This window comes from Lactuca saligna, chromosome 6 (assembly GCF_052625555.1).
Source record: "Lactuca saligna cultivar CGN05327 chromosome 6, ASM5262555v1, whole genome shotgun sequence".
NCBI lineage: Eukaryota > Viridiplantae > Streptophyta > Magnoliopsida > Asterales > Asteraceae > Lactuca > Lactuca saligna.
Window position 1 is genome coordinate 56,108,354 of NC_136422.1, and position 27,114 is coordinate 56,135,467.

The 27,114-nt window shown below is 31.8% G+C and overlaps 3 protein-coding genes across 3 annotated transcripts; 1 reads left to right on the forward strand and 2 right to left on the reverse strand.

Moving 5' to 3' along the window:
* The first annotated feature begins 6,043 nt into the window (after positions 1-6,043).
* LOC145003467 (DNA double-strand break repair RAD50 ATPase) lies at positions 6,044-9,169 on the forward strand. Its single transcript, XM_078962598.1, has 2 exons — positions 6,044-6,579; positions 7,527-9,169. The coding sequence occupies exons 1-2, from the start codon at positions 6,313-6,315 to the stop codon at positions 9,003-9,005; spliced, it is 1,746 nt and encodes a 581-aa protein (XP_078818724.1). The 5' UTR covers positions 6,044-6,312; the 3' UTR covers positions 9,006-9,169.
* A 563-nt stretch (positions 9,170-9,732) lies between these two features.
* On the reverse strand, positions 9,733-14,192 carry JMJD5 (2-oxoglutarate (2OG) and Fe(II)-dependent oxygenase superfamily protein). The gene is made up of 6 exons (XM_078962599.1): positions 13,592-14,192; positions 12,810-13,025; positions 12,518-12,655; positions 12,279-12,422; positions 10,139-10,231; positions 9,733-10,038 (listed from the first exon to the last, which is right to left on the reverse strand). The coding sequence occupies exons 1-6, from the start codon at positions 14,069-14,071 to the stop codon at positions 9,835-9,837; spliced, it is 1,275 nt and encodes a 424-aa protein (XP_078818725.1). The 5' UTR covers positions 14,072-14,192; the 3' UTR covers positions 9,733-9,834.
* A 5,210-nt stretch (positions 14,193-19,402) lies between these two features.
* Positions 19,403-21,998, reverse strand: LOC145000361 (ETHYLENE INSENSITIVE 3-like 3 protein). Its single transcript, XM_078959571.1, has 3 exons — positions 21,826-21,998; positions 19,732-21,611; positions 19,403-19,636 (listed from the first exon to the last, which is right to left on the reverse strand). Exon 2 carries the CDS (start codon positions 21,412-21,414, stop codon positions 19,744-19,746), a length of 1,671 nt encoding a protein of 556 aa, XP_078815697.1. The 5' UTR covers positions 21,415-21,611; positions 21,826-21,998; the 3' UTR covers positions 19,403-19,636; positions 19,732-19,743.
* Positions 21,999-27,114: the final 5,116 nt, after the last annotated feature.

Consider the following 27,114-nt stretch of genomic DNA (forward strand, 5'->3'; position numbering starts at 1 on the left):
TTGGTGAAGGACGTGGTGCATGTAATTCGGTGTCTCGTCGTATCTTAGTGTTTGGAACAATGGCAGACGGCAGCAGGAGAAGGATATGTGGCCATTCGTAGAGGAATGAAAAAGCATCGGGCTCTAAGTCTTACTCAGTTTGGTATTGCTTTGGATAGGTAACTCCCCTTTCTTGGAATTCTCCATGCTAAAATGTTTTAGCATTTTATCCAAGTAAGTACCTTGACCAAGTGCAATTAGTCTATTACTCCTATTTCACATGATCCTTATCCCCAGAATGTATGCAACCTACTAGATCCTTCATAGAGAAACACCTCCCAATCCAGGACTTAACCTCCTACAAGGTTGGAACATCATTTCCTATGAGTAGTATATCATCAACATACAATACTAAAAAGCTAAGTACACTCCCACTAGTTTTGACATATACAAAAGACTTATATTCACTCCTAGAGAAATCAAACTCTTTAACTTTCTCATTGAAGCAAAGATTCAATCTGCGAAGCGTTCGTTTTAATCCATATATGGATTTCTCAAGCTTGAACACTCTATTGGGGTATTTAGCATCCACAAAACCTTATGGCCGAGACATGTAAACATCTTCTACCAGCTTCCATTAAGGAAAGTGGTTTTGACATCCATCTGCCATATTTCATAATCATGAAACGCAACGATGACTAATATAACCCTAATAGATTTGATCTTGGCCACTGGTGAGAAGGTCTCATCATAGTCAACCCCCGTGGTTTGAGTAAAGCTCTTCGCAACCAGTCGCGCCTTGAACGTGTGCACATTTCCGTCTATGTTGGTATTCTTCTTGAAGATCCACTTGTACTCAACTGTCTTATCACCCGATACATTGTCAACCAAGTTCCAAACTTGATAGTCATACATGGATTGAATCTCGTTGTCCATTGTCTTTTTCCATTTAGCAAACTCAAGGCCTGCTATGACTTCTTTGTAGTTGTTAGGTTCATTCAAAGTTAATCGGGTAAATTGGTTTTCAGGTTATTTTGTTCGATTCTCGGTTAAATCCGAATAATAGAAATCATCATTTCAAGTGTATTAATAAACATTGATTTGTCAAAAAAAAAAAAAAAAAAAAAAAAAAAAAAAAAAAAAAAAAAAAAAACTTAATGAGCAAACAAACAAACGATGGAAACTATAAATGTTCATATATGCACATTTGTGAATATTCAAATATGGATATATACACATTTTCATATTTATTCACTTTACAAAATAAAACATTGATTTGTCAAAAAAAAAAAAAAAAAAAAAAAAAAAAAAAAAAAAAACTTAATGAGCAAACAAACAAACAAACGATGGAAACTATAAATGTTCATATATGCACATTTGTGAATATTCAAATATGGATATATACACATTTTCATATTTATTCACTTTACAAAATAAAACATTGTTTTTGTTATTATTATAGTGTCACTCTTTTAGACGGTGACCTAGAGTTGGTGTGGTGATTTGTTTTAAATTTTTAGTATGAAAAATATTCTTAAAATCCAATGCACATGTTGGTTTTCAAAAGAACTTTTAATTTTGTTCACATGTAGTTTTCTTTTTGTAAATTATATAACATCTAACTTGTTGAAAATTTTCACATATTACTCTTATAACCTACACTACTCGGTTGCAAAAGTAATATATGATCAACTTCAATAAATTTGATGATATATAATATAAAAAAAAAAAAATACTAAATACAAAAAATCAAAAAGTTGTTACCTACTCTATTTTCCCAACTTATAACAGTTAAGTCACATTACTATCGTAGTACTAAATCTATATTTTCATCATAAAAAGGACTTAAACCCTTAGCATTTTAGACGAGTGACATATTTTTATCAACTTTTACTACGGGCCCACATGCCCTTTGTTGCTCATCCTTCAAATTAACCCTCATTTTATGTACATGTGGATGTAATGATCTAAATACCTAAAATTTGTTCCTTATCGTTTTATATAAAACATATATTTAATCGGTATATTCCTCCAACTGCCCTAGTTGTATTAAATTAGAGGGTGATGATTGGAGTAAATAGAAGGGGTATTTTGGTAATTTGAGTGGGGAAAGGTTCCAATGTTGGGTGGTCTAGGTCCCCACTTAATGACAATGAAGTATCCACGGGATGAACTGTATAGGCCAGCAACGGAGCCACCCCCACGAGAATGGATATGTTGATAATTTTACGCAACTATCACATATTAATTTACCTCTTTTGTATTATAGCAACACGACACATGATTTAACAGAGTTTTTTCATTTATTGTTAAATATTTAATATATATTTTCTTAATATAAAATTGAAAAAAAAAAATGAAGCAACACACCAGTATTAGCAATGTTTTATGCAAAGGATACTTGACATCTAAAGGAAAATCAGTTTACCTTTTATGTACCAAAAATTTCAAAGTTACATTTTTTTAATGATAATCGGGGGTTACAAAGAAAAAGAGTCCTCTTTTGATTAAGAAACATTATGACTCTAATGGTACTTTTTTTTGACAATTGTGGATTCTCTTAATTTCTAACTTTATCCTAATTTAATATGAACTATATTTTATCATATGACTAAAAATAAATTTATTAGACAATATACTTTAGGATAAGCATATTTAGTCACATGATGTTTTAAGATAGGATGGTGGTATTGTTTTGTTTTATTATTATTATTATTCATTTAATTGATTTGATTTTTATATCTTTTATCATAATTTTCTCTTTTAAATTAAAACAAATATATAAAAATCAAATCATCTTGCTTTTAATTGGATTAACAAAAAAAAAACATTATTATTGGAAAAATCTTATTATTTTATCATAGTTTATAGAAAAAAAATCATAATTTTAATTTATGACCAAATCCTAGCCGATAACCTATTTAAAGATAAAAATAATAATTAAAAAAAAAAAAGAACTTTTCATAGATTATAATAATTTTCTATAAATTATAATAGAATAATATGATTTTGCATACAATAACCCTAAAGAAAAATATCATCTTCTATAAGATAGATACAATAAGGTCAATCATGCATGCTTTGGAACATGCAACTACCATAGACAATTAGCCATAGGTTCATATACACTTTGTTGACGATATATAAAAAGTAGCCTATTATAATATTGGTGATCGATGAATTCGTTTATTTGAAAGTCTAAAGGTTCGACATATAAACTATAAAATAAATTAAATGTTTTGAGTTTATAGAAAATACGATAGTGGTAATAAAATTAAACAAAAAGGTTATATTATATATGATATGTTTGACATTTATATATGTATACGAATTCTATTGTTAGAAGCAAAACCAGATATATATTTTCTAGGTGAAATTGGTACGATACCAAGTTTTTTTTCCTACAAATCGTATATCGTACCAATTATAATTGGCATAAAGTTTTACTTACCAATACCGTACCAATGATACTTGATACCAAGTTAGTTGGTTACCAACAAATTTGATTGGTACATATTAATATTGTTATATACCAAAATATTTAAATAATATCTATACTTGAAGAGTTTAAGACTATATATATATATATATATATATATATATATATATATATATATATATATATATATATATATATATATATGTTCAGGTTCATTTGAAATCATTATAATTTTGTAAGACAGTGAGACCAAATCTAAAAATAATTTTAAAACGCAAAATAAATGAAAAAAATCCAAAAATTCTTTTTTTAAATATTATTTTCGAAACTTGAATTAACTAAAAAAATTTAAAAAAATCCCGTTTTTTTTTTTTTGAAAAATACGTGAAATATTCTAAATAGAATATTACACTGACATATTCTAAAAAATAATTTTAAAATGCAAAATAAATGGAAAAATCTAAAAATTCTTTTTTTAAATATTATTTTCGGAACTTGAATTAACTAAAAAAAATAAAAAAATACTATTTTTTTGAAAAATACGTGAAATATTCTAAATAGAAGATTACACTGTACATATTCTAAAAATAATTTTAAAATGCAAAATAAATAGAAAAATCAAAAAATTCTTTTTTTAAATATTATTTTCAGAACTTGAATTAACTAAAAAAAATAAAAAAAAAAATAAAAAAAAAAATAAAAAAATGCGTCTCACGGTCTTACAAAATTAGGCCGTCTCTCATGAACCTAACCCTATATATATATATATATATATATATATATATATATATATATATATATATATATATATATATATATATATATATATATATATATATATATATAGTCAAGATCAAATAAGAAGGAAATTTTTGGTAGGAAAGTAAGAAAATTTTTTATATGGATATTTTCTTAGCAAAAATTGAAATGAATCATTAGATGATTCAAAAGTAAGATGATTCACAAGAAAAAATTCTGAAAAAAACACTTCCATGATTCAGTTTTAGGTAAATCAAGAAAAAATTCATTTTTATGACAATTTTAGTGAATATCATGAAAATCATCATAAAAATGAATCATCGAAATATTTTTTCGGGATTTTTTTGGTGAATAATGTTATTATTGATTCATTTGTTTTTTTCGCCAAAAAAATAAGTCGAAAAAAAATTTCTTACCTTCCTAGCAAAAAAAATTTCTTACCGGATATATATATATATATATATATATATATATATATATATATATATATATATATATATATATATATATATATATATATATATATATATATATATATATATATATAAGACTTCACATTATAATCATCATTAACGTGAGTTGAAGTTGTGGTTATCGCTTGTTTTAGTAAATTATTTTAGTATCATGTAACTTCCTTAACCTTGTGTTAGTCATTTCTTTTATTATAATATTTTGTTCAAAAAAGAATCAATATCAATTGAATTATATTAGTAACTCCGACTATTACTTTTTAGTTGTTACTCTTAACTAAAACTTGAAAATGTAAGGATTGATATATATATATATATATATATATATATATATATATATATATATATATATATATAGGTTGGTATGATACAACCGTGGTATTCAAAATTGTATACCGTTACCGTAACAAGACTACTTAATTGACATAGTATTACCGGCCAAACATATTGGCTACCGATTTTATTGGTTCGGTTGGTTCTCCATAGTACATTTTTGCCAGCCCTAATATTTTCCATATGAAGGAAAAAAAAACTTTAAATGTACAATTAACAATGTGTTGTATAGATGTTACCATTCTTTCTTTAAGTGGAGAGTTCACATCCCGATTGGATGGAAATTTATATGTAAATCCAAAACCATAAATATTTATTTTTATTTAATCATACAAATTAATAAAATGCTCTTTTCATCTCAAAATTATAGTTTATATGAAAAAAAAAACAAATAGATTAAGAAAACATTAATTATTACTAATTTTATTAAATGAATTGACACTTTTATCCATTTGTTGCAAAAAGGAAACATGACGTTTTAATTAATAAGTGAGTAAAAAATAAGGATTTAAAGTCTTAGAAATTTAGAATATTATTTGGATAATTAAGTTGTATCTTGTACAATTATTTAGGTTTGCTTATTTTACTAAGCTCCACTTTTTTTTTTTTTTTTTTTTTTATTTTTTTTTTTTCATTTTGAATTTAAAATGAGTCATTTCGGATCCAACCCCTTTACTTAAGTTAAAAGAAAAAAAAAAAAAAATACACAAACACGGATCATTTGTCTAAATAGTTGTTTAATTAAACAAATCAACTTGAACTCATATCTATCTTGAATCATTATAATCTTTAACCCTTATACTTCAGATGTATAAGTGTGTTATAATTTTATATATCTTTAACATGATTAGTTTTAGTATGTATTTCACATATAAGGGACAAACATATAATGGACAAAAGAGTCATTTAACAAATCTTTCCTCCATAGAATTGTATTTAGAGGTATAAAAAATTTAACCTATGGGAAATGGGAGCAGGTAAGTTTATAAACCACAGGACAAAATAGTCATTTCAGTCTCTCACCATCTACTACAATAGAAGCTGGGTCACACGCTTAACTCGCTCACTCACTCACTCAGTGACCCAACATCTTCTCCACATGCTCCCATCCCTTTATTCCATTCGTAACAATGACAAATTCTTTTGGACTTCACTTCTCTCTCTCCTCTCTCACATCGATTTCTGGTATTCCTGCAACCCTGTGATCTTCTTCTCCATTTGGAAACCAAATCCAACCGTTAATCCATTCAATTCAATTCCGTTTTATCCTTTCTGTTTATAATCTCTTATTCTTATTCTTCTTCTTCCTCACACGCTCCGTTCTGTTCACAAATGGCTACAACCAGCACGTCGGAACAATCCAACGCCTATCAAAGGGAAGACCGCCGCCGCACTCCCACCACAACCACAACCACCGGTAACCGTGACGTGAGCAAACAGGAGATTCAAGCAGCCATTGCCAAAGCGGTGGAGCTCCGAGCACTTCATGCTGCTCTGTTACAGAGCAACAGTCCGGCACATCTCCGGTTGCCGTCGGCGTCTCCAGTTTCACGGCATGCGTCTCAACTCTCCGCTCAGGATTACCCTGTTTTCACTCCTGTAAGATTTTCCGATTTCCGATTTCTGTTTTACCATTTTTCATCAGATGAATTCGAATTCAATTGAATTGGATTCAGCAAAAGCGTATTGAATATTGCACTTTGAATTCGCTTCGTGTATTAAAAGAAGTTAAACCTTTGAGATATGTGCAAACCACTAGAAAAACCATTAACAACTGTTCTACGCAATATCTTTAACACGTATTGCTTGTAAAGTTGGTTTATAATGTAATTTAAAATTCCCACTAAATAATAGGAGTATACTTTTTTCTTTACATTTGCGAACTTTAACATTTCATTGGATAATTTAATTATTTCCTAACCACTCAAAACAATCTTGGATATTCCATTAAAACTAATACTTTCTAAAATTAAATTAGGTATTCTAAAAATAATTATTTTGATTACGTATTATGCTATTTAATCTTTGTTCTATCTCGAAATTTTTATTTATTTATTTTTTTCAAAATTATTTAGACATAATTCATCGATAACAAGGGTTGAAACTTAACATCACTCTTATGGCCCCCAATATTTCCAAATTACAACATTTAAAAAAGATCATGTGGTCCTCTACATCACCCTGATAACTTTGTCCATAATAATTTCTGTTCATATATTTTTACCTTTTCTTGTTTTTTTTTCGACCACCAATATCTTTATACATTTGATAATATACTAAAACCTTTTTAACGTTTCTATTAACCAAAAGTAGTATACTTTACCAACATCATACACACATAAAGTAGATTCTCTTTCATTAAAAACACACTTTGTTTCTGTCTCAAGTTTCTTTGAGCCAGCTTTTCAGACTAAAGTTGCTTCAAAAACAGCTACAAAAAATTTCTGTTTTATAAGAAAAAACTACTTTTTGGACCACTCTAGATTCTCACATCTTTCCTACTAAAACTGTTAAAACGGGTATTTGATATTATTTAATTTTAACAGAGTTACGATGATGTACCGAGGAATCAAAGTTTCCCAAGTTGTTGGGACGAATGTAGCGTAAACGGGGGTGGCAACGACGATCTACGGTTCTTGTCTGACTACAAGAACCCGAACACATCGTCCAGAACACTGTTGCCACCCGAACTGCTAAACATCCTCCCTCACACATGTCCTTCTGACGATCAAAACTCCGTCACCGCCTCCACCGCCAACCACGTCAACCACCTCCGCGCGTCTCCGGGAACCGAATTCTCAAAATCGAGAAGGAACAGTCTCGGAGACTTCCGGTCGATTTCCTCGTGCAATAAATGCAAACCGGCAACACTTAGCACGAATAAATATTCGAATTTGGTCGTCCCGATGACCGATTCCCATTCGTTGTTCCAATCCCATTCCAAGCCCAAGTCCGGAATCAGCCTTTCGTGGTTGTTTCCGCGGTTAAACAAGAAAAAACACAAGAACGTCGAGCAGTCGCCGAATAGAATGGAATCGGACGAGGCTTCGGGTAAGGATTCCGGAGTTGTGACGTCAATTGAAGCGTTGAAGAAGGAACTGATTGAAGCGAATGAGCGGCGCGAAGCGGCGGTAATTGAGGTTTCCGAGATGAAATCGTCGATATGTGACATGAAAGAGAAGTTAGAGTATTTGGAGAGTTATTGCGAAGAGCTGAAGAAGGCGTTGAGTCAAACGGTGTTACAAGCAAAACGGAATGGGAATGGGAATGGGAAAATCGGAATCGGAATCAGTGATTCCATGCCGGTTAGTAATGAAGTAATGGTGGAAGGGTTTATGCAAATAGTATCGGAAGCGAGATTATCGGTTAAACACTTTTGTAAAACTTTGGTTTCCCATATCGACGAAGGGGACACGGTTTTACTCGATAACCTAAACTCAATTCTTCAACCGTATAAACAATCGATAAACTCGAAATACTCGAAATCCGTTTTATACCATTTGGAAGCGATCATAAACCAATCGTTATACCAAGACTTTGAAAACTGCGTGTTTCAGAAGAACGGAATTCCAAAGCTTTTAGACCCGCAACAGGAACGGGAATTGCAATTCTCGTCGTTTTGCGCGCTTCGGAATTTAAGTTGGAATGAGGTTTTGAGAAAGGGGACGAAGTATTACAGCGAGGAGTTTAGTAGATTTTGTGATTTGAAAATGAGCGGAGTGATAACAGCTTTGAATTGGACTCGACCATGGCCGGAATTGTTGCTTCAGGCGTTTTTTGTGGCTGCTAAGTGTATTTGGTTGTTGCATTTGTTGGCGTTTTCGTTTAATCCGGTTTTGGGGATTTTGAGAGTGGAAGAGAATCGAAGCTTTGATGGTGTTTTCATGGAGGATGTGTTTGTTGATAGACAAAGGGGGCAGAATCAGACTCCGAGTAAAGTGAAGGTTATGGTGATGCCGGGGTTTTATGTGCAAGATAGGGTTTTGAGGTGTAAGGTAATTTGCAGGTATAAAACTTCAGGTTAATTTGTTTATTATTTATTTTTATTTTATTTTTTTGTCATTGGGTGATATAATGTAATGTTGTGAGTGGTTGTGTTGTAACAAGAGCTGTTTGTGTTGTATTTTAATGATGCTTGATGCAAATGTTGATAATTTTAAAATGAGAGGCGTTGTTTTGTTGGATTCAATTTGTTGTTGTTTTCACTTTTCACATTGATGATTTGTTTGGGTCCTTTGGGACCATGGACATTCGTTAAAACCAAAGTGGTATCAAAAGGCCCCATGGAGAGTCCTTTCCAAACCGGGTAATTTTTAAAAAGATTTTGGGTCGGACAGGTTGTATCGTGTTTAGTTTTTGCGGGTGGGGACCAGGATCGTACTTTATATTTATTTATTTATATTAAAAAAAAAAAAAAAAAAAAAAAACGAATCTCATTTACCATTGTCCAAAATTTTGCAATACGACCAAAATTGTCATGAGTCATACGTCCCATTTGAAAAAAATAAAAAAACAATTCTTTCATCTGTGAAAATCCAAGTTTCCCCACTTAAGATTTTTGTTAGACGTCTTCAAAAGACATAAAAAATAACAAAAGGGGGAATGTAAAATTTCACAGAAAACCAAATGCGAAAATTGGTGTTCGTTTGTAAAAAGAAAAAGGAACTTGAACTTGTGGGTATTTTCATAATTCAGTTTCGAGGAACAGGTTTTAATAAGAAAATGTACCAGTAATTGTTATAATAATAATAATAATAATAACAACAATAATGATGTTGATGATAGGTGACAAATTAGTAACATAAAAAAGAGTTATATCTAATTAATATATAAAAATGTGGTGATTACCATTTACTAAAATGAAGATGTTGGTGAGGGAGGAGAAGTAGTAGCAGCAGCCCACCAAAAGCTGACAGAAAGACTTGTGGTGAGGGATCGGACGTAGTGCCACCATTTGGGAGGGATGTAAAGCATTTCGCCTTCTTCTAAAATGCAGTCAACAAATTCCAAGTCTTGGATCTTTGGGAACTCACTCACGTCTATATTGTCTAGATCAACCTTCAATGGAATTCATATTGCTAATTAATTAATTTACTATGAATATAGAAAAGGATTATTTATTTATTTATTTGTTGATGTTTAATAGTTATATTAATACCTGGCTGGAATTCTTGTGCATGGATTCAGTGTGTGGGTAAAGTTCCTCTGAAAATGAAGCTGGATATAGTCTCACGTATTTCTTTCCAACAACCTGAAAGTTAAATAATTCCCACTTTTTTATTTAAAAAAAAAAAGGAAAAAGGAAAAAAGGTGTACACGATGAAAAGACCAGTCCACTGACCTTTCTTAACGAAATGGTGCAATTTTTGGTGGAAACAGTGATTTAACACAACGTATATACATTTTCAAAAGTAACCCTTATATTTATTAGTTTTTAACAAAGTTGACTCACTTTTTTGTATTATAATAGCTTTATAAATGATGATATTAGGCACTTCTACTTGGTAAACCGATCACCAACTTATTCAGAAATATGATCAAAATATAACGATTTTTTTTTAAATATATTATTTTTAATTTTTTAATGTTATATTATTATCTTAGTTTATTTTTTCTGTCTAATGGAACATATTATCTTACAATAATCTTATGATATTTTCTTTGTCTGATGGAGAATATTTATTATGAAAATAGAATAGATTTTTTTTCTTCTATAAATAGCCGTTTTTATAATATTCAAGATTGTATTATCTTACATTAATCTTATGTTATTTTCTTTCTTCTATATAAAATTGTTTTTTTGTTTTGCAAAATCATTATAGTAAGATCCTATATATGTTGTCAAGAATGTAAGATCCTACCAAAAAGGATTTTAGACCATAAAAAATATAATTTTGTCTATCAGTTTATCATTCAATTAACAATAAATACTTTGAATCACAAAAGATACATCTCTCATATTTGATCATTTTACTTAGGTGATCATATGATCTTAGGATCATGATCATGTTTTTAACAACCTTGATATCATTTGTTTAACAAAGGTTTTTTTTTCTAAAGAACTTGTTTATAACTTTTAGACTTTTATTTTTAATTTAAAGATAATATTGTACGATAATAGCAGAGAAATACAATAATATAATAGCAAGATAATACTTTGTGTCACATAAAAACTATTACATTAAGATTATATAAAGATAATAAAATAATATTAAAAAAATTAAAAACAATATATTTCTAAAAAAAATCCTTATATTTTGAAAATATCTATAAAAATAAAAGTCTTCATATTTTGTTAGTGACCGGTTACTAGTTAAAGGGCCAAAATACAAACAATTGTCAGTTTTTAGGACTTAATTGAATATATATATATATATATATATATATATATATATATATATATATATATATATATATATAAGAACTAAATCGATTATGAAGCTAAAATATATGGACTATGCTTGCATACTTCCCAATTTTTTACCACTTTTTTATGCTTATTTACAAAAAAAAAAAAAAAAAAAGTTATAAACTTGTTTTACATTTTTTTTTAACAATTCTTACACTTGCATACGAATGTATTTCTAAGCATTTAAAAAAAATGATAACTTTTTTAAAAAATTTACAATTACATACGACTTTGTTTACAACTTTCATACAACCCCTTTCTAAGCTTTTTTTTTTTACTTATTATTATAACGTTTAAAAATACTTCCGTTTATTAAAAAATAAAAGTCGTATGAAAGCTTAAAAAATTAAACAAGTTTAAATCGCTGTACTTAAAAAATTACAAAAAAAAAAGTTAATTATCGTTTTTAAGTAAAAAAGTATAGAAAATGTTGTGTAACAAAATCTATAAAAAGTTGTATTTATAAAAGTAAATAAATAAATTGTAATAAGAAGTTTAAAAAAGTCTTAAAAAAGGTTGTAAAAAAACTAAACTTGAGGCAAATTTGTAAAATAAAAAAGTTCCGACCATATTTGTAACAAAATTTAAAACTTAGGACCAAACTCATAACAAAATTTAAAACCAGGGCCAAAAATGTAAAATTAGAACATGACCTACTATGCTATACCTGGGATAGCATGTGGAAAAACAAAAACCATACTTCTTCACCTGTTTATAACATTTTTTGGGTTTGTTCCCAACTTGAAAACATTTAAATAGTTTGTTTCCCTAAATCAATCTAAAACCCTTTTCTAAATTACAACTAACTGTGAAAACTCATATTTATTGTTTTCCATATCCAATTCAAAAAAAAAAAATCTAAAATATATATTTCTTCAACTTAAAATACCTGAGCAAGAATATTGTGATGGGGATCATGGTGTAAAGGTGTCACTGTGCCAGCTGGACCAAACCAAGCATTAACCGACTTCATCTCAGTTCCACCAGCAAAACAGTAGTCAGGGGTAACAATGTCATTTCTCAGCTCTTGTATCTGCATATTACACAATACATAAATCAATTGGTTTCTTCATTTCATTTTAGGCATTTCATCGAACACCTAATGTGCATGATAGAGTAAGCACATGCCTGATCAAACAAGGGATGCTGAGCTAAATAAGTAGGGGCATGGGCATCATCACAACTGTTGGACTGAATCCTCTCAAGAAACTCAGAAAATGTTAACATCTCTTGCTTCCAATCATTGCATAAATAGTTTTTTCCAACCTGCAAGATGTTCTACAACACATTTTTCAGCTGCAACAAAAATTGATCATCAGGAGAACTTAAAGATTGACTTTGAGTAAATTGAGGAGATTTGGATATGAGTTTTGTTCTTAAACAACAACACTTGATGTAAGTTTTGTAATTAATACATCACCTCAACAGGAACTGTGCGATATCCTGCAACTTTTTTAAGGTAATTCAAGTCATTCCATTTGGTAATTGCAGGCCAATGAGTCATACTGTCAGTTAATAAAACTGGTGAACCAGGGAGAAAATAGTCACGCATGAAACCCTCCAATGAAAGGGAAGATGAAGATCTCTTTACAACATGTTTACAAGATAATGAGTTCTTGGGTAGGATTTGAAGAGTCTGCATGTTTAATCAAACAAGTTAGTGTAAGATTAATGTTTTTTTTTTAATCTTGCTTACACTCATGCATATCATCTAAAGTAACCTTTGTCCTATTTGAGCATGATGTCCAATCAGAAGGTGAACATTCTTGCATTCTTCACTGTTTTGCTGATAAAGATATGATCCAGACAGGTAAAACATTATTCAGCACTTTAGGTATGAATATGTTGTCCATTTTCTTTTTCTTAGGTGAATGCAATCATAACCAGAAATAGGGATCTTAGATGGTGATCCTTCTAGCTAGTAACATGTAGGGTACCCAAATCAGGTATTATTACAGCACCAGAAAGAATCCCGATCCAAAAAACCTTTATTCAGGGAAGGTTGTAACATGTAATTTATAGGGAATTAGAGACAAAAGTGGACATTTACAGCAAAATTTTCACTTAACAGGGGAATAGTTATGATCATGAATTCATGATCATTTTAAGCAAGGTTCAATTTTCCATTTACAGTCAGAAACACAAGTTATAGTATAAATCTGCTCGGAGTAATTTCACAGAACAGAGTTAAGTAAAACTCACCTCGATCAAGTTAATTGCATTTTGAGTTGTTACTAATTTAGCATTAGCAGATCCATTAACAGATTCTTCCGAAACCCTAAGAAGAGCATTCGCTCTCTCCGTGGCTTTCCCCACAGCCGACTCCAAATCCTTACGCAAAACCATCCCTCCCATTATCAATCCCATGTCTAAAACCCTAAGCGCCTCTTTGAACTCGCCATTAGCATAATGAAATTTGGCGACGTGCAAACACGCCATCGAGTACGCGTCTCTCCACACAGGCAACACGGAGTGCCATGGCCCGGAGTGCAGTTGCTCCCACGCAACCTCACGCGCCGCCTCTGCAGCTCGAATGTCTCCATCAGCGGCGCGTGTTGACATACTAACATACGCATAACCACCTTCTTCAGATATGCTTTGGAGTAGACTGTGTGCCTCGACGTCTAACACCGGAGTTTCCAAAACATCGTTGGAGTTGACGGCGGTGTTGTGGCCGGCCATTGGCGGTGATTGGTGGAGAAGCTTCGGTTTTAGAAAAGGACGGCGAGAAGGAGAAGTTTCGTTTCACCGACTTTATAATTCTCCACTAGTGAAGTCTGAAGAGAGAGAGAGAGAGGGGTGACGTGTCCTCTTTAGAATTTTGTTTTTCCTCTTCTTCCCCAGATATTATCGGAGATATTTTTCGCTTTTTGCTTACGTGGCATATACACAATGTAAAATTGTAAATTACAAAAATATCTCCGGGGTCCTTCCTATTGGACTAATAATAGAGATATTGGGTAAACTAAAAGGGCCCACCATACTTCGGCCCTAAAAAGGCTAGAAGCGTTCTAATAAGTTATAACTAATGGTGTTTCTTTTAAAACAATTTTTGGTTAAAAAAAATCTAAAAAATGTTTGAGTTATTGAAAACGATCTTTTAAAATAATTTTTTGTATAGAAAGAAAATATAGTGTTTTAAAAATCATAAAATCTTATCTTTTTGTGATTTTTAAGACTTTTTAACCTGAAAAGTTAACTTTTACCTTAAAAGCAAATACAAACACTTTTTAAAGATTTTCTTTTTGAAAAAATCACTAGCCAAAAAATCATTTTACAACAAGCACTTTTAACCTTAAAAAGTAATCTCAAACACCTCTTAAGTAATTGAATTTTTTTTATAAATATATATTGTTTCATTTAACTCAAATTAAGTTTTTTATTAGAAATAGCATGCATATAAAAGATTTTTCATAATGATAAAACTAATAGTTTTTATATGTTTAATGGACTTTTGAAACGTTTATTTCAGGTTTTGAATCATAATACGAGCTTCTAAATATTGAATATCATTTAGAGTGAAAACAAACAAATATATATATATATATATATATATATATATATATATATATATATATATATATATATATATATATATATATATATATATCATTGTTGTAGAAATCCCGATTAGGTCCCGATTAATCTCCGATTAATCCCTAGGCGCTACTCGACCGATTAGAGGGTGCCTAGCGATTAATCCTTGCATACATAATGAGTGAAACATTATAAAACGATGAAATTTTAACATTTTGAACAAATTTTATATGAATGGAAACTATTTGAGGCATGATTAGTGTTCTATTAATCATATTAACCTATTTTGTTATCAAATTAATGGTATTTACGAACTTTGATATGATATTAGTCATATTCTTTTTTCTAAAATTCAACAAATTAGCAATTAATGGTACCCGATTAATCCCCCGATTAATCTCCGCTTAGCCGATTAATCCCTTGACCCCAGTCCAACGACTAGCTAACGTCGAGCGGTTTTTGCAACCTTGATATATATATATATATATATATATATATATATATATATATATATATATATATATATATATATATATATATATATATATATATATATATATATATATATCTGTGTGTGTGTGTTTAAAGCTTAGAGTGGAGATAATGGCTTGAGGTGGAGTCTGGGATTGGCTCCACAACTTTGTTGTGTTCGGTGTCGAAGATTTTGAACCCGATGTTGCTTCTGTTATCTTATCTGAATGTCCCTTGAAGCTTCACTACATTGCCTATTTATACCTTGTGCTTGTATATTTGTACCAAATTGTATGGAATGGGAGATTATGTTTCTTGTGTTTAGGTTGCAATGGATAAAAGCATTATTGTAAAAATGTCGATTAAGTCCCGATTAATCCCTAGGCACTACTCGACCGATTAGAGGGCGCCTAGCGATTAATCCCTGCATACATAATGAGTGAAATATTATAAAACGATGGAATTTTAACATTTTGAAGAAGTATTATATCAATGGAAACTATTTGAGGCATGATTTGTGTTGTACTAATCATATTAACCTATTTTGTTATCATATTAGTGGTATTTACAAACTTTGATATGATATTAGTTATATTTAATGTTTTAAAATTCAACAAACTAGCAATTAATGGTCCTCGATTAATCTCCGCCTAGCCGATTAATCCCTTAACTTCAGTCCACCGACTAGCTAACGTCGAGCGTTTTTTACAACCTTGGATAAAAGTAAGAGAATAGAGAAGAAGCTAATGTGGTATCCGGGTTGGGACGGATGTTCTCCCAAGATTTCAAGTTTACATGAATTAGGCAAATAGAAATTTTAATAACTAGTTTTTGAAAAATAAGGTTTATGTTCAAAATTGGTTTTGTAAAATTCATCAAGACCAAAATTTAGTTTATAGATTCTAAGATGCTTTTGGAAGGCTAATTGTGTTATGTCACATTAAGATATGTTTTCCAAAGGAAGTTAAAGATGCTAAATAAACCAAATAATGTTTTCCAAAAATTCAAATTGTTAAATTCAAATTGGTTGTTTTTATGCATAAATCAAGATTTAGATGGTGATTATGTACGTGGTGTTTTGAATATGTTTGGTGCAGATAAGCAAATCTTATAAAACATTTTGTTTGTTAAGTTTATTGCAATGTAGTGTCACTTGATACCACTAAAACAGTTTATAAACTATATTTTTAAAATGCTATTTGAGATCATTTATCGATTAATTTATGAGGCTTTTTTATAAGTTTTCCAAATATATCTTTAATCTCTTCTAAATAAATTGCAAACGAGGAAGTGGTTGTGTTTTCTAATTTTTTTTTTTTTTTTTTTTTGGAAATTCATACTTTATGAAAGTTGTTTTTGTCTAGTTAAAGTTGTACTTTATTTTCAAATTTCAATATTAAATGATACATTTATGTAATTTTTAGAGAAAAAGGAAAACAAATCATACAAATCTTATTATCCCTTTTTTAAGATTTATGCAAAAAATTACTTACTGAATCAAATTTTTCATAGATACCCATCTAATGATAATATCAACGATAATCTTTAAAACAATAGTATTTTGAGGATTTATGCAGATAGACATCTACGAAAAAATGGATCCCAAAACTATATTTGAAAAAAACAACAACATAGACGCCTATCTATGAAAATCAAAGTTTATCTATGATTCTAAAAAAAAAAAAAAAGAACTTTTGAAGTTGTGTGTGTTATGCTGGTGGTATGGAACGAGAAATGAGTGATGAAAGTTTTCTTTCACCATAGAACACCATAACGAGAGTGAGGCAGGAAAAAGTAAGGGGAGTCTATCTCGTACTCCATCTTCTCCTCTAATTGATCAGACTTTTTTTTTTTAATATTTATTAAATTATATATATACTAAAAAATTATAAATAATATATCAAAATTCATAGTTTTTTATTCCCTACAAAATAAGTCTAATATTATATATATATATATATATATATATATATATATATATATATATATCATTTTCTGCTTTTTGAAAGGTAGTGAAAGATTACAATTTTCTACTTTTTGGTGAAAGAAACGAAAGTGAGAGATATTTATCATACATATGGTCTTAGAATGTTAAAAAACTTTCCATAATAAATGATTAAATATTGTAGTTTTCACTTATAAAAATAAAAAAATAAAAAAAATTCTTATCATTTTTAAATGATTTCTTAAATGCGTCTAAAGATTTTACAGATGTGAAAAATGATTTTTCATTTTGTTATTTTAATAGGTAAAAGTATAATATTAAAACTTATTCCAATGTGCAAATGGTTTCTGAAGATTTATAACACAAAAAATTTCAAAAATATATTTCCTAAAAAATCTCGGATAAATTTTGATTTTCGCACATAAAATTTGGATTTTCACCTACGGACGCATGAAAAAAAAATGATTTTTTTTCAAAATCTAGTTTTGATAACCAGTTTTTTCATAGACATCTGAGGTTTTCGCAAATGTTAATCTGCAAAAATCCTCAAAATGGTGTTATTTCATAGATTACCGTAGATGATCATTTGCAGAAACCATGACTATATGCCTCTAATAGATAATTGTTGCTTAAATTTTGGAAGAAAAAAAAAAAAGCTTACTTTGTCTTTTTTATCAATTTTTGAAAGAAGACAAAACGTATAATCTCATTTACCTTTTTTCAGGATTTAATACAAAGTTAAAAGGATCACCAAAATAGTTATGCATTTTGGAGATGGTGTGTGCGAAATGGTGATACCATATGTCATTTTGGTGATTCTCGTATGTGAAAAGGACGGGTCCTACTTATTAGATGTATAAAAACCATAGTTCTAAAAGCACAACATGAAGTGGGCTAAGAATTGACATGGAATGAGACGTGAAATGTGACAAGGCGGATCAAGATTCAAGAGGCACGTTATGGGACAAGTTTTATGCAAGAAATATTTTTTTTTTCTTTTTCTTTGACTTTTTCAGATCCAAAATGAAAGAATTGAGTATTTGTTAATTTCATTTTTATACAAATCTAGAATTATGTAATGTCATTTTTTATGCATGCAAACATACCCTCTTAATTCATATCTTGAAAAACCACATGACTTGTAATACCTTGAGACTTGACGTTGGCGTCACACCACGTCTCACGCCGTTTATAAACTTTATAAAAACCTTATTTTTTTGTCTTTTTCCTTTATATTTACAGGAAAATAAAAACTAAAATTTCTTTAAGAACACTCTTAACCACATAAGTCTCAATGTTACTCCTAACCATGGATCTCGTTTCGATGTCACATTTTAAGGTAATAGAAGTTTATTTTAAGGTTATTGCTTCTTTATAAATGTCCGTTACATGTTATTGTTAAATTTATGAATGTCACTTTCGCATATATCATCTCGTTGAAAATTGCCCACCATTCTTTGGATCATACCAAACCTATTAACTCTTCTCAAAGCATAAAATTCTATTTCATGGCAAAAATGTCTTCCTCCTTTTTTTCACCAAATGACCGATTGAAATTTAAAAATTGTCCACAACTTCTACCACCCTTCTACCTCTAATGAGAAACTTAAAAAGCCTACATGATACTTGATGAACTAAAGGTTGTTATAGCCAAAGAAAAAGAAGTTGACAAACACATGTTCAATGTTCATATAGCAAGGAATGCAATCACATATAAAGAACCTGAGATGAAGAGAAAAATAAAAGTACAATAATCATTTCTAGTTTGAGATGGACCAAATCCATAAAAAAAAATATTTCATTTTGTACATACGCTATAAGTTGAAAAACTCTTAGACCGAATCAAAAGAAAATTACAAACCACAATTACCAAATTTGTAGTTTACTCTTTTTATAACAACTTATTGAACCAAATCAAGCAAAGCTCGAGAGTGTCAATGACAAAAGCATCTACAAGTACAACTCGAGCTTTAACTTTCAAACAAATTATATAAATATAAAATACGATAATTTAATATTTAAAAACGTCAAAACAAGCTATACATTTGTTAACACCACCAAATTCTAACGGAATTTTTTAACCAAAAAGAAAAAAAAAAGTTAATAATCACAAAAACTGAAAAAAGAGATCCATTTTACATGCAACTGTTACAGATCATTCATTCATTCATTCATTATTCTACCACCAAAATTGGCAAAAAAAACAAAAAACTATAACCTTACATTCTTTATAAAGTATCGAAAACATCAGCCAAATAACGCCATGCTTCTAATCTTTGCATTATTCATCATACCTATTAATATTATCCACAACCACTTATTAATTATCAAACAAAAACAAAAATATAATATAAAAATAATTATTTCCTTGTTATAATATATAACTTACAATTTTGAAAACTTAAGCTCCGAAATACTGTATGAGGTCATCATCAAGCAGAAAATCAAAATCTGTATCAAGCGACGTCGTTCCATCAATCCCAAGATTAAATGGAGTTGGACTATTAAATCCACCATAATCCAGCGATAAACTATTAATCGATGATTCAAATTGATTGTCCACTACTTGTCCCTCATTATATCCTTCTTTTTCAACAATCTCTACACCACCACCACCACCACCACTTCCACCGCCTGTGATTACAATTGGGTTTACATTTCCCGGTGGTTCTGAAGAATATTCCGGTCTCATCTGGAACTCATTCACCGGATTCCGCCCTTCAATCACCGGAACAAACAAGCGGTAGTCAACTAAACTCTGAGGTCTATAATCGGAATCTTGAACCACCACCGGTGGTGGTGGTGGTGGCGGTGGATACAGAACCATGTTCGCCGGAGTTTCTACTCCGGCGACAGCATCAGTCATTAGCGGATGATTTTCCGGCAACACCGGATATTCAATCAACGATACATCCATTTCATTTATATCCGGAACACCGTCCCGTTCCACTTGGTCAACCTTTGACTTCTCCCGTTTCCTCTTCTTACGCGGTGGTGCCGCCAGCGGCACCGCCGCCGCCTCCGGTGTATCGCGTCGTCTGTCGTCTTTGGAAGAAACCGAACCGCCGCCGTTTTCAACCCCGTCAACATCGTAGTCACTATCGTAGCTGTTTTCCGGGCGGGTTTTTTCCGGCCGGCCACCGCCGGAAGGTGTTCCGGTGATCCCCGAGCCGCCATTATCGCCGCTAGACTGTAAAATCAGAGCTTCTTCACGGCTCAAAACTGATAACCAAATTGAACTCTCTTTTGCTGTCATTTTATCTTGTAAACACTTTGATTGTCTTACTAATCTTCTAATTTTAGCAATATTTGGAGACATGTGTTTTATAACAGCAGTAAGAACACCGACTTTATATATTTTTTTCAAATCGTGAGGCTTTTTGTAAGGAGGGGGTTGACCTTTCTGAAGCCCTGGACCTAATCTTGACCACCACTCTTCACCGCCAGTGGGCCACCACGGTGGCGGGAGACCTTTTTCTAACGGGAACTTTCTTTGTGGTGGATCACAGTGTTGCATTAAAGAAGATAGAAGAGAGCCTAAAGTAGCATCTTGAAGATCTTGAAGAATGCTATTTGAGTTCCCATTTTGACACCCAATTCCTTGACCTTTTGAAATGCATTCATTGTCGTATTTTGCTATGGCTGCAGGGCCATTTTTGTCAAATTTGACTTTTTCTTTCCACCAAGCTCTTAGATTATCAGATGAACCACTTACAGGTTTGCCTTTTTCGGGAACGATGCCATAAACGAATCCACGTGCTTTGCAGACTTCCATGAGTTTCAACATGTATTTTAAGATCCCATCTTGAGCTCTTGACATTTTTTTCCTTCGAGCTTGATCACTTGTTTGCTTTGCTTTTTGCTTTTCTGCAGCTTGTTGTGCTAAAATCTTTTGTTTTTCTTTGATTCTTTTGAGTTTGATTCTATCTTTCCACATCCTTCTTTCCAAATCTTCTGCGTCGATTTCTTCATCGCTTACGTCTTTTTCTGCTATATTATCACATCTTATATCATCACCTTCGATGTCTGAATTATCACCCAATCCGTTTGTATCAATCATAAGATCGTCCATTGCTATTGCGACCTAATTGACCCCAGTAAATTCTAAAAACCAATAGAAACGGCCCTTAATTTCATCGAACAGTCACTTTACTTTTCAAACGAATTCCAAAGGAATCAGAATCACCCGAAGCTTTTATCGAATCAACGAAAAGTTAACCTAATTGATCAAACTGATGAAATCATCGCAGAAGCTTCAATCTCGTAATTCTGCACGAAATCATGTCCTCATACATTCAAATTCTGATAAATTTAACACGAAAATACTCCAACTTCGGTCAAATAATAATCAATTGGATTTAGAATCAAATTGATTCAATAGAGTTCATTACACGCACCAGAAAAGCTGATTAAAATCGATAAAATTATACAATTACAATAACGATTAGCGAGAACTTGAAGCCATATATGTAGAGACCATTACCTGGTATCGATTAGCTTTAAAATCCTTGAAGAAAGTAACATAGATGGACGGATTCTTGAAACCCTAGTGGGTATGGTGGAGGACAAGAGAGAGGAAATGGGGAAAACGAAGAGATAAAAATAATAAAAAAATTATCGAAGATGCGGAAGAGCATTTGGTTGTGAATTTCTATTTCTTGTGTGTACAACGTATCTAGGCCCTTATCGAATGGCAGACAAATTTTTGGGTCAAAATAAATAAAATAATAAAAAATAAAAATATAATAGCCATATTTAAAAAAAAATTAAAAAAATCCTACAAAATAGCAAAAAAAACAGAAAAATATTATAAGAGTCATAACTAGCGGAATTGTTTTCAGATTTTCATGTCACTTGCAAAAATCTAGGTAAAAATCTTGTTGGCTTGCAAAAAAAAAAAAAAAAAAAAAATTTAAACATTATTTATTTTTGCAAGTCAATACATGCAAAATTTTGGGTGGCATGGGAATATTTTTTTAATTTTTAATTTTTACAGTTCAACCTTGTAATTGCGAAAACCATATGGTTTAATTATTGTTATCAAGTTCGAATGCGAAAGTTAGTAATTTTTCTTTTTTCATAGTTTTCATCGAATAGTCTACTTTGGATCTAAAAATATATGAATTCCCAACATTTAGATTACGAGTGTAGTATGTTCATAGATAGTCCTTGTTATAAAAACCACAATGAAGAAAAAAAAACTAAAACGCAGTTTGTATGAAAAATCAAAGTTCGGTTTTTTTTCATATTTTTCACCAAATAGCTTCACTTTAAGCTAAAAAGTTATGACTTTCCGACAACCTAATTTAGAGTGTAATATATCCATGGAAAACTCTTGTTACAAAGAACATAACAAAAAAATCAACTTAAACAGAGTTCGTATGAAAAAGTTACGAAGACAAGAAGTGTAACACTCGGTTTCAGAAGGCTCAGTCATCAGTTGTCTTGAGGATTGTGGCTTCGGGAAAGGAAGGATTTGGGCCATTTCAGATGTGGGTGTCATGGTATAAGTGATCCAAGTATTCGATTGTGTCTTCGGAAGCCAAGGGTATGATCGTAATTTAATATCTCGGCCTTTTATTGATTTAGGGTGTTGTTCGGGGGTTTTAAGGCTGGTGTGTTATTAGGAGCGTAGGGCTTCTTGCCACCTTTTCGTGGATATAAGATTCGTTGGAAACGAACCTAGGATGGGGGAGTTATGGTATTTTGAAGTTACTGACAGTTTTAGTCCCTAATGGAAATAATTGGCAAAGCAGCCCCATGCATGCAAGGATGCATGTGTGTGTTTGGTTGGGTACGTCCAACGTATCTGAGGGTACACCCAGCGTAATAATAGATAAGTGAAACACTGATGATCAAGATGTACGCCTAACATAGTGTGCTGAGTTCCAAAACCCTAATTTTAGCGTTGGCTCACTATTTAAGCACCTTAAGTTCCAGGTGTGAGCCTCCCTTTCATCATCCATTGCCTTAAACCCTAATTTCGAGTTGTAGCTTCATCTAAGAGTGTTGTAAGCCTTGTATGTGCATTTTTGGTGGCTTTTAATGTATTTCAAGAAGTGGTAGCTTGGTGTAAGGTGGTGGTTCAAGGAAAGGCTTGTGGATCTGGACTCCTTGCTACATTTTCAGCTCATTGAAGGAAAAAGTTCTTAGCTTGATCATTAGAAGTTGAGATCTATGGTTATATGGGTTTTGGTTCCATTTTGCCATCTTGAGCAAGGTCTAGTGGTTGGAGACCACTCCAGAAGCTTTGAGTTGCCACTCTTAGCAGATATGAGGTTATAAGTTTATAAAAATGCTTGCTTGATGCTTAGATGAGGTCCATACATGCAGTGACGTAGTTTGAACATTTGAGTTGGGGGGGGGGGGGGGGAGTTAAATATGTATAAAAAGTGGAGAACATGGGGGGGGGGGGGGGGGGCACAATCAATTTTTTTAGTTTCAGGTCTAATATGTAAAAAATTTAAAAGTAAAGGACCGGTTCTAAAAAAAACAGGGGCGGCACATCCCCCATCGCCCTTATGAAGATCCATCCCTGCATGCATGTTCTTGATTTGGTTTTAATGGATTAAAATGGTTATTGGGTCCCTTTGGGTCATGCAAATGCATAAAGGTGTCGTCTTTATGCATTAAGAGCTTTAGTTAGAGGTTCCCTGAAGTTTAGACGCAAAATGCTTAATCGGTTAAGGTCCTGTTTGATTTGAGTATGACCGGGTCCAGTCAGACAAAATATATGACCCGGTCAGTCAGTTTGTTTGATGCCGTCATTTAACCCCTCCGACTCGATCCACATTCATCCGTTTACAACTTACTCGGTTATAAAAAAAAACATCACTGACTGGGAACGAAACCTTATTCTACCTTATTTGCCCATTTACTTCTACTTGCGCATGTTGCTTCCCACGCCTTTCTCCTACGATACCACCTCCATTGCCGCCCCTGCATCGTCTTCTTCCTCCCTCGCCGGTAAGTTATTTCATTTTTTTTTTCGTTTCCTGCTTGAAGATGTGTTTCAAGGTTGTACCGATTGGGCTGTGGAACAAAAATTGGCAATATGTGTATGTTGATTTGGAACGATGATGAGTTAATGACGACCTAGATGGGAACATCGATTTCTTTTCGATTGCAATTCATTGTTTGTTGATTTCTTATTCTATCATATTTAACCGGATTGATTTTACTAAACTAAAATCGATTTCAACCGTACCTATTGCTATATTTTTCTCATAAAGAGATTTTTTCATACCTGGTGAGTTACTGGTATTTGCAAAACATGATTTCTTGAGATTTTTTTCTCATACCTAGTGAGTTGCAGGTATTTGCCCTTCTACTTTTACTTCCTGATCTGTTTCATATCCTTAGTGGGTTTCATTGATATTGTTGGTTTGTAAGTGATTGTTTGCTGGCTGCACTGATAACTCATGTAATGATCTGAAACATATTGTTGATTTTACAAAGTGACATTTCTACACGACAATGGTTGACACAAACCAAAAAGATGAAAACCGAAAATCAAATCAATAGTGAGAATTCAGAATATGCTGAAAAGGTAAAGAAAGACGCAAACATAAAAGCAAAATGTTGTGAAAGAAGATGACAAGAAAGATAAAAAAGCAAAAAAAAAAGGTGAGGGATTAGGTTAGAATTCAAAGAGTAAAGAAAATATAGCTACATCTAGGGACAAGAACACAAAGAAGAGTGTGTCAATGGAGATAAACCAGATTCATCAAACATTTTTTTGTTTGCAACTTTGTTTCTATCATTGTTATAATGAATATTTTTTTTTTAGTTTTTATTATTATTTTTTTTAATCGTAATGAAGAATACAAAAATTATATTTAATATTTGGCTGAAGGTTTCTTGCAATTCCACTCCTATTGGGTTAAAACACCCCCCTTTTATGAAAAGTAGAGAACAGGGGGGCACAGTCAATTTTTTTAGTTTCAGGTCTAATATGAAAAAAATTTAAAAGTAAAGGACTTATTCTAAAAAAAAACAGGGGGGGGGGGGGACATCCCCCATCGCCCTTATGAAGAACCGTCCCCGCATGCATGTTCTTGATTTGGTTTTAATGGATTAAAATGGTTATTGGGTCCCTTTGGGTCATGTAAATGCATAAAGGTGTCGTCTTTATGCATTAAGAGCTTTAGTTAGAGGTTCCCTAAAGTTTAGACGCAAAGTGCTTAATCGGTTAAGGGCATGTTTGATTTGAGTATGACCGGGTCCAGTCAGACAAAATATATGACCCGGTCTAGTCAGTTTGTTTGATGCAGTCATTTAACCCCTCCGACTCGATCCACATTCATCCGTTTACAACTTACTCGGTCATAAAAAAAAACATCACTGACTGGGAACGAAACCTTATTCTACCTTATTTGCCCATTTACTTCTACTTGCGCATGTTGCTTCCTACGCCTTTCTCCTACGATTCCACCTCCATTGCCACCCCTGGATCGTCTTCTTCCTCCCTCGCCGGTAAGTTATTTCCTTTTTTTTTCGTTTCTTTCTTGAAGATGTGTTTCAAGGTTTTACCGATTGGGATGTGGAACAAAAATTGGCAATATGTGTATGTTGATTTGGAACGATGATGAGTTGATGACGACCTAGATGGGAACATCGATTTCTTTTCGATTGCAATTCATTGTTTGTTGATTTCTTATTCTATCATATTTAACCGGATTGATTTTACTAAACTAAAATCGATTTCAACCGTACCTATTGCTATATTTTTCTCATAAAGAGATTTTTTTCATACCTGGTGAGTTGCAAGTATTTGCAAAACATGATTTCTTGAGATTTTTTTCTCATACCTAGTGAGTTACAGGTATTTTCCCTTCTACTTTTACTTCCTGATCTGTTTCATATCCTTAGTGGGTTTCATTGATATTGTTGGTTTGTAAGTGATTGTTTGTTGGCTGCACTGATAACTCATGTAATGATCTGAAACATATTGTTGATTTTACAAAGTGACATTTCTACACGACAATGGTTGACACAAACCAAAAAGATGAAAACCGAAAATCAAATCAATAGTGAGAATTCAGAATATGATGAAAAGGTAAAGAAAGACGCAAACATAAAAGCAAAATGTTGTGAAAGAAGATGAGAAGAAAGATAAAAAAGCAAAAAAAAAAAGGTGAGGGATTAGGTTAGAATTCAAAGAGTAAAGAAAATATAGCTACATGCAGGGACAAGAACACAAAGAAGAGTGTGTCAATGGAGATAAACCAGATTCATCAAACATTTTTTTGTTTGCAACTTTGTTTCTATCATTGTTATAATGAATGTTTTTTTTTTTTTTACTTTTTATTATTATTTTTTTTAATCGTAATGAAGAATACAAAAATTATATTTAATATTTGGCTGAAGGTTTCTTGCAATTCCACTCCTATTGGGTTAAAACACCCCCCTTTTATGATATCTTGTTGTGTTCGGTTTTTATTTGGGTGTTAATATCAAAAGGGTAAAGTGGTCATTTTAAACAGTCAGCACAGTCAGTCAGATATGTAATCAAACAATATGATTTCAGTTAGAGACAATTACAGTCAGAGCTTTAGACTCAGTCAGGTTCTGACTTAGTCAGATCCAACTCAGTCAGCAACTATCAAACAACCCCTAAGTCATAAATTGAGTTTGGAGGATCTGCGGTTATGCCCCACGTAACTAGAGGTATGCCCAACGTACCTCCTCTTTGGTAGCGATCCAGATTCCTCAAGTATGCCCAACGTAAGCTAAGCGTATGCCCCACATTCGTGGTTCTATGGGCCTTTAG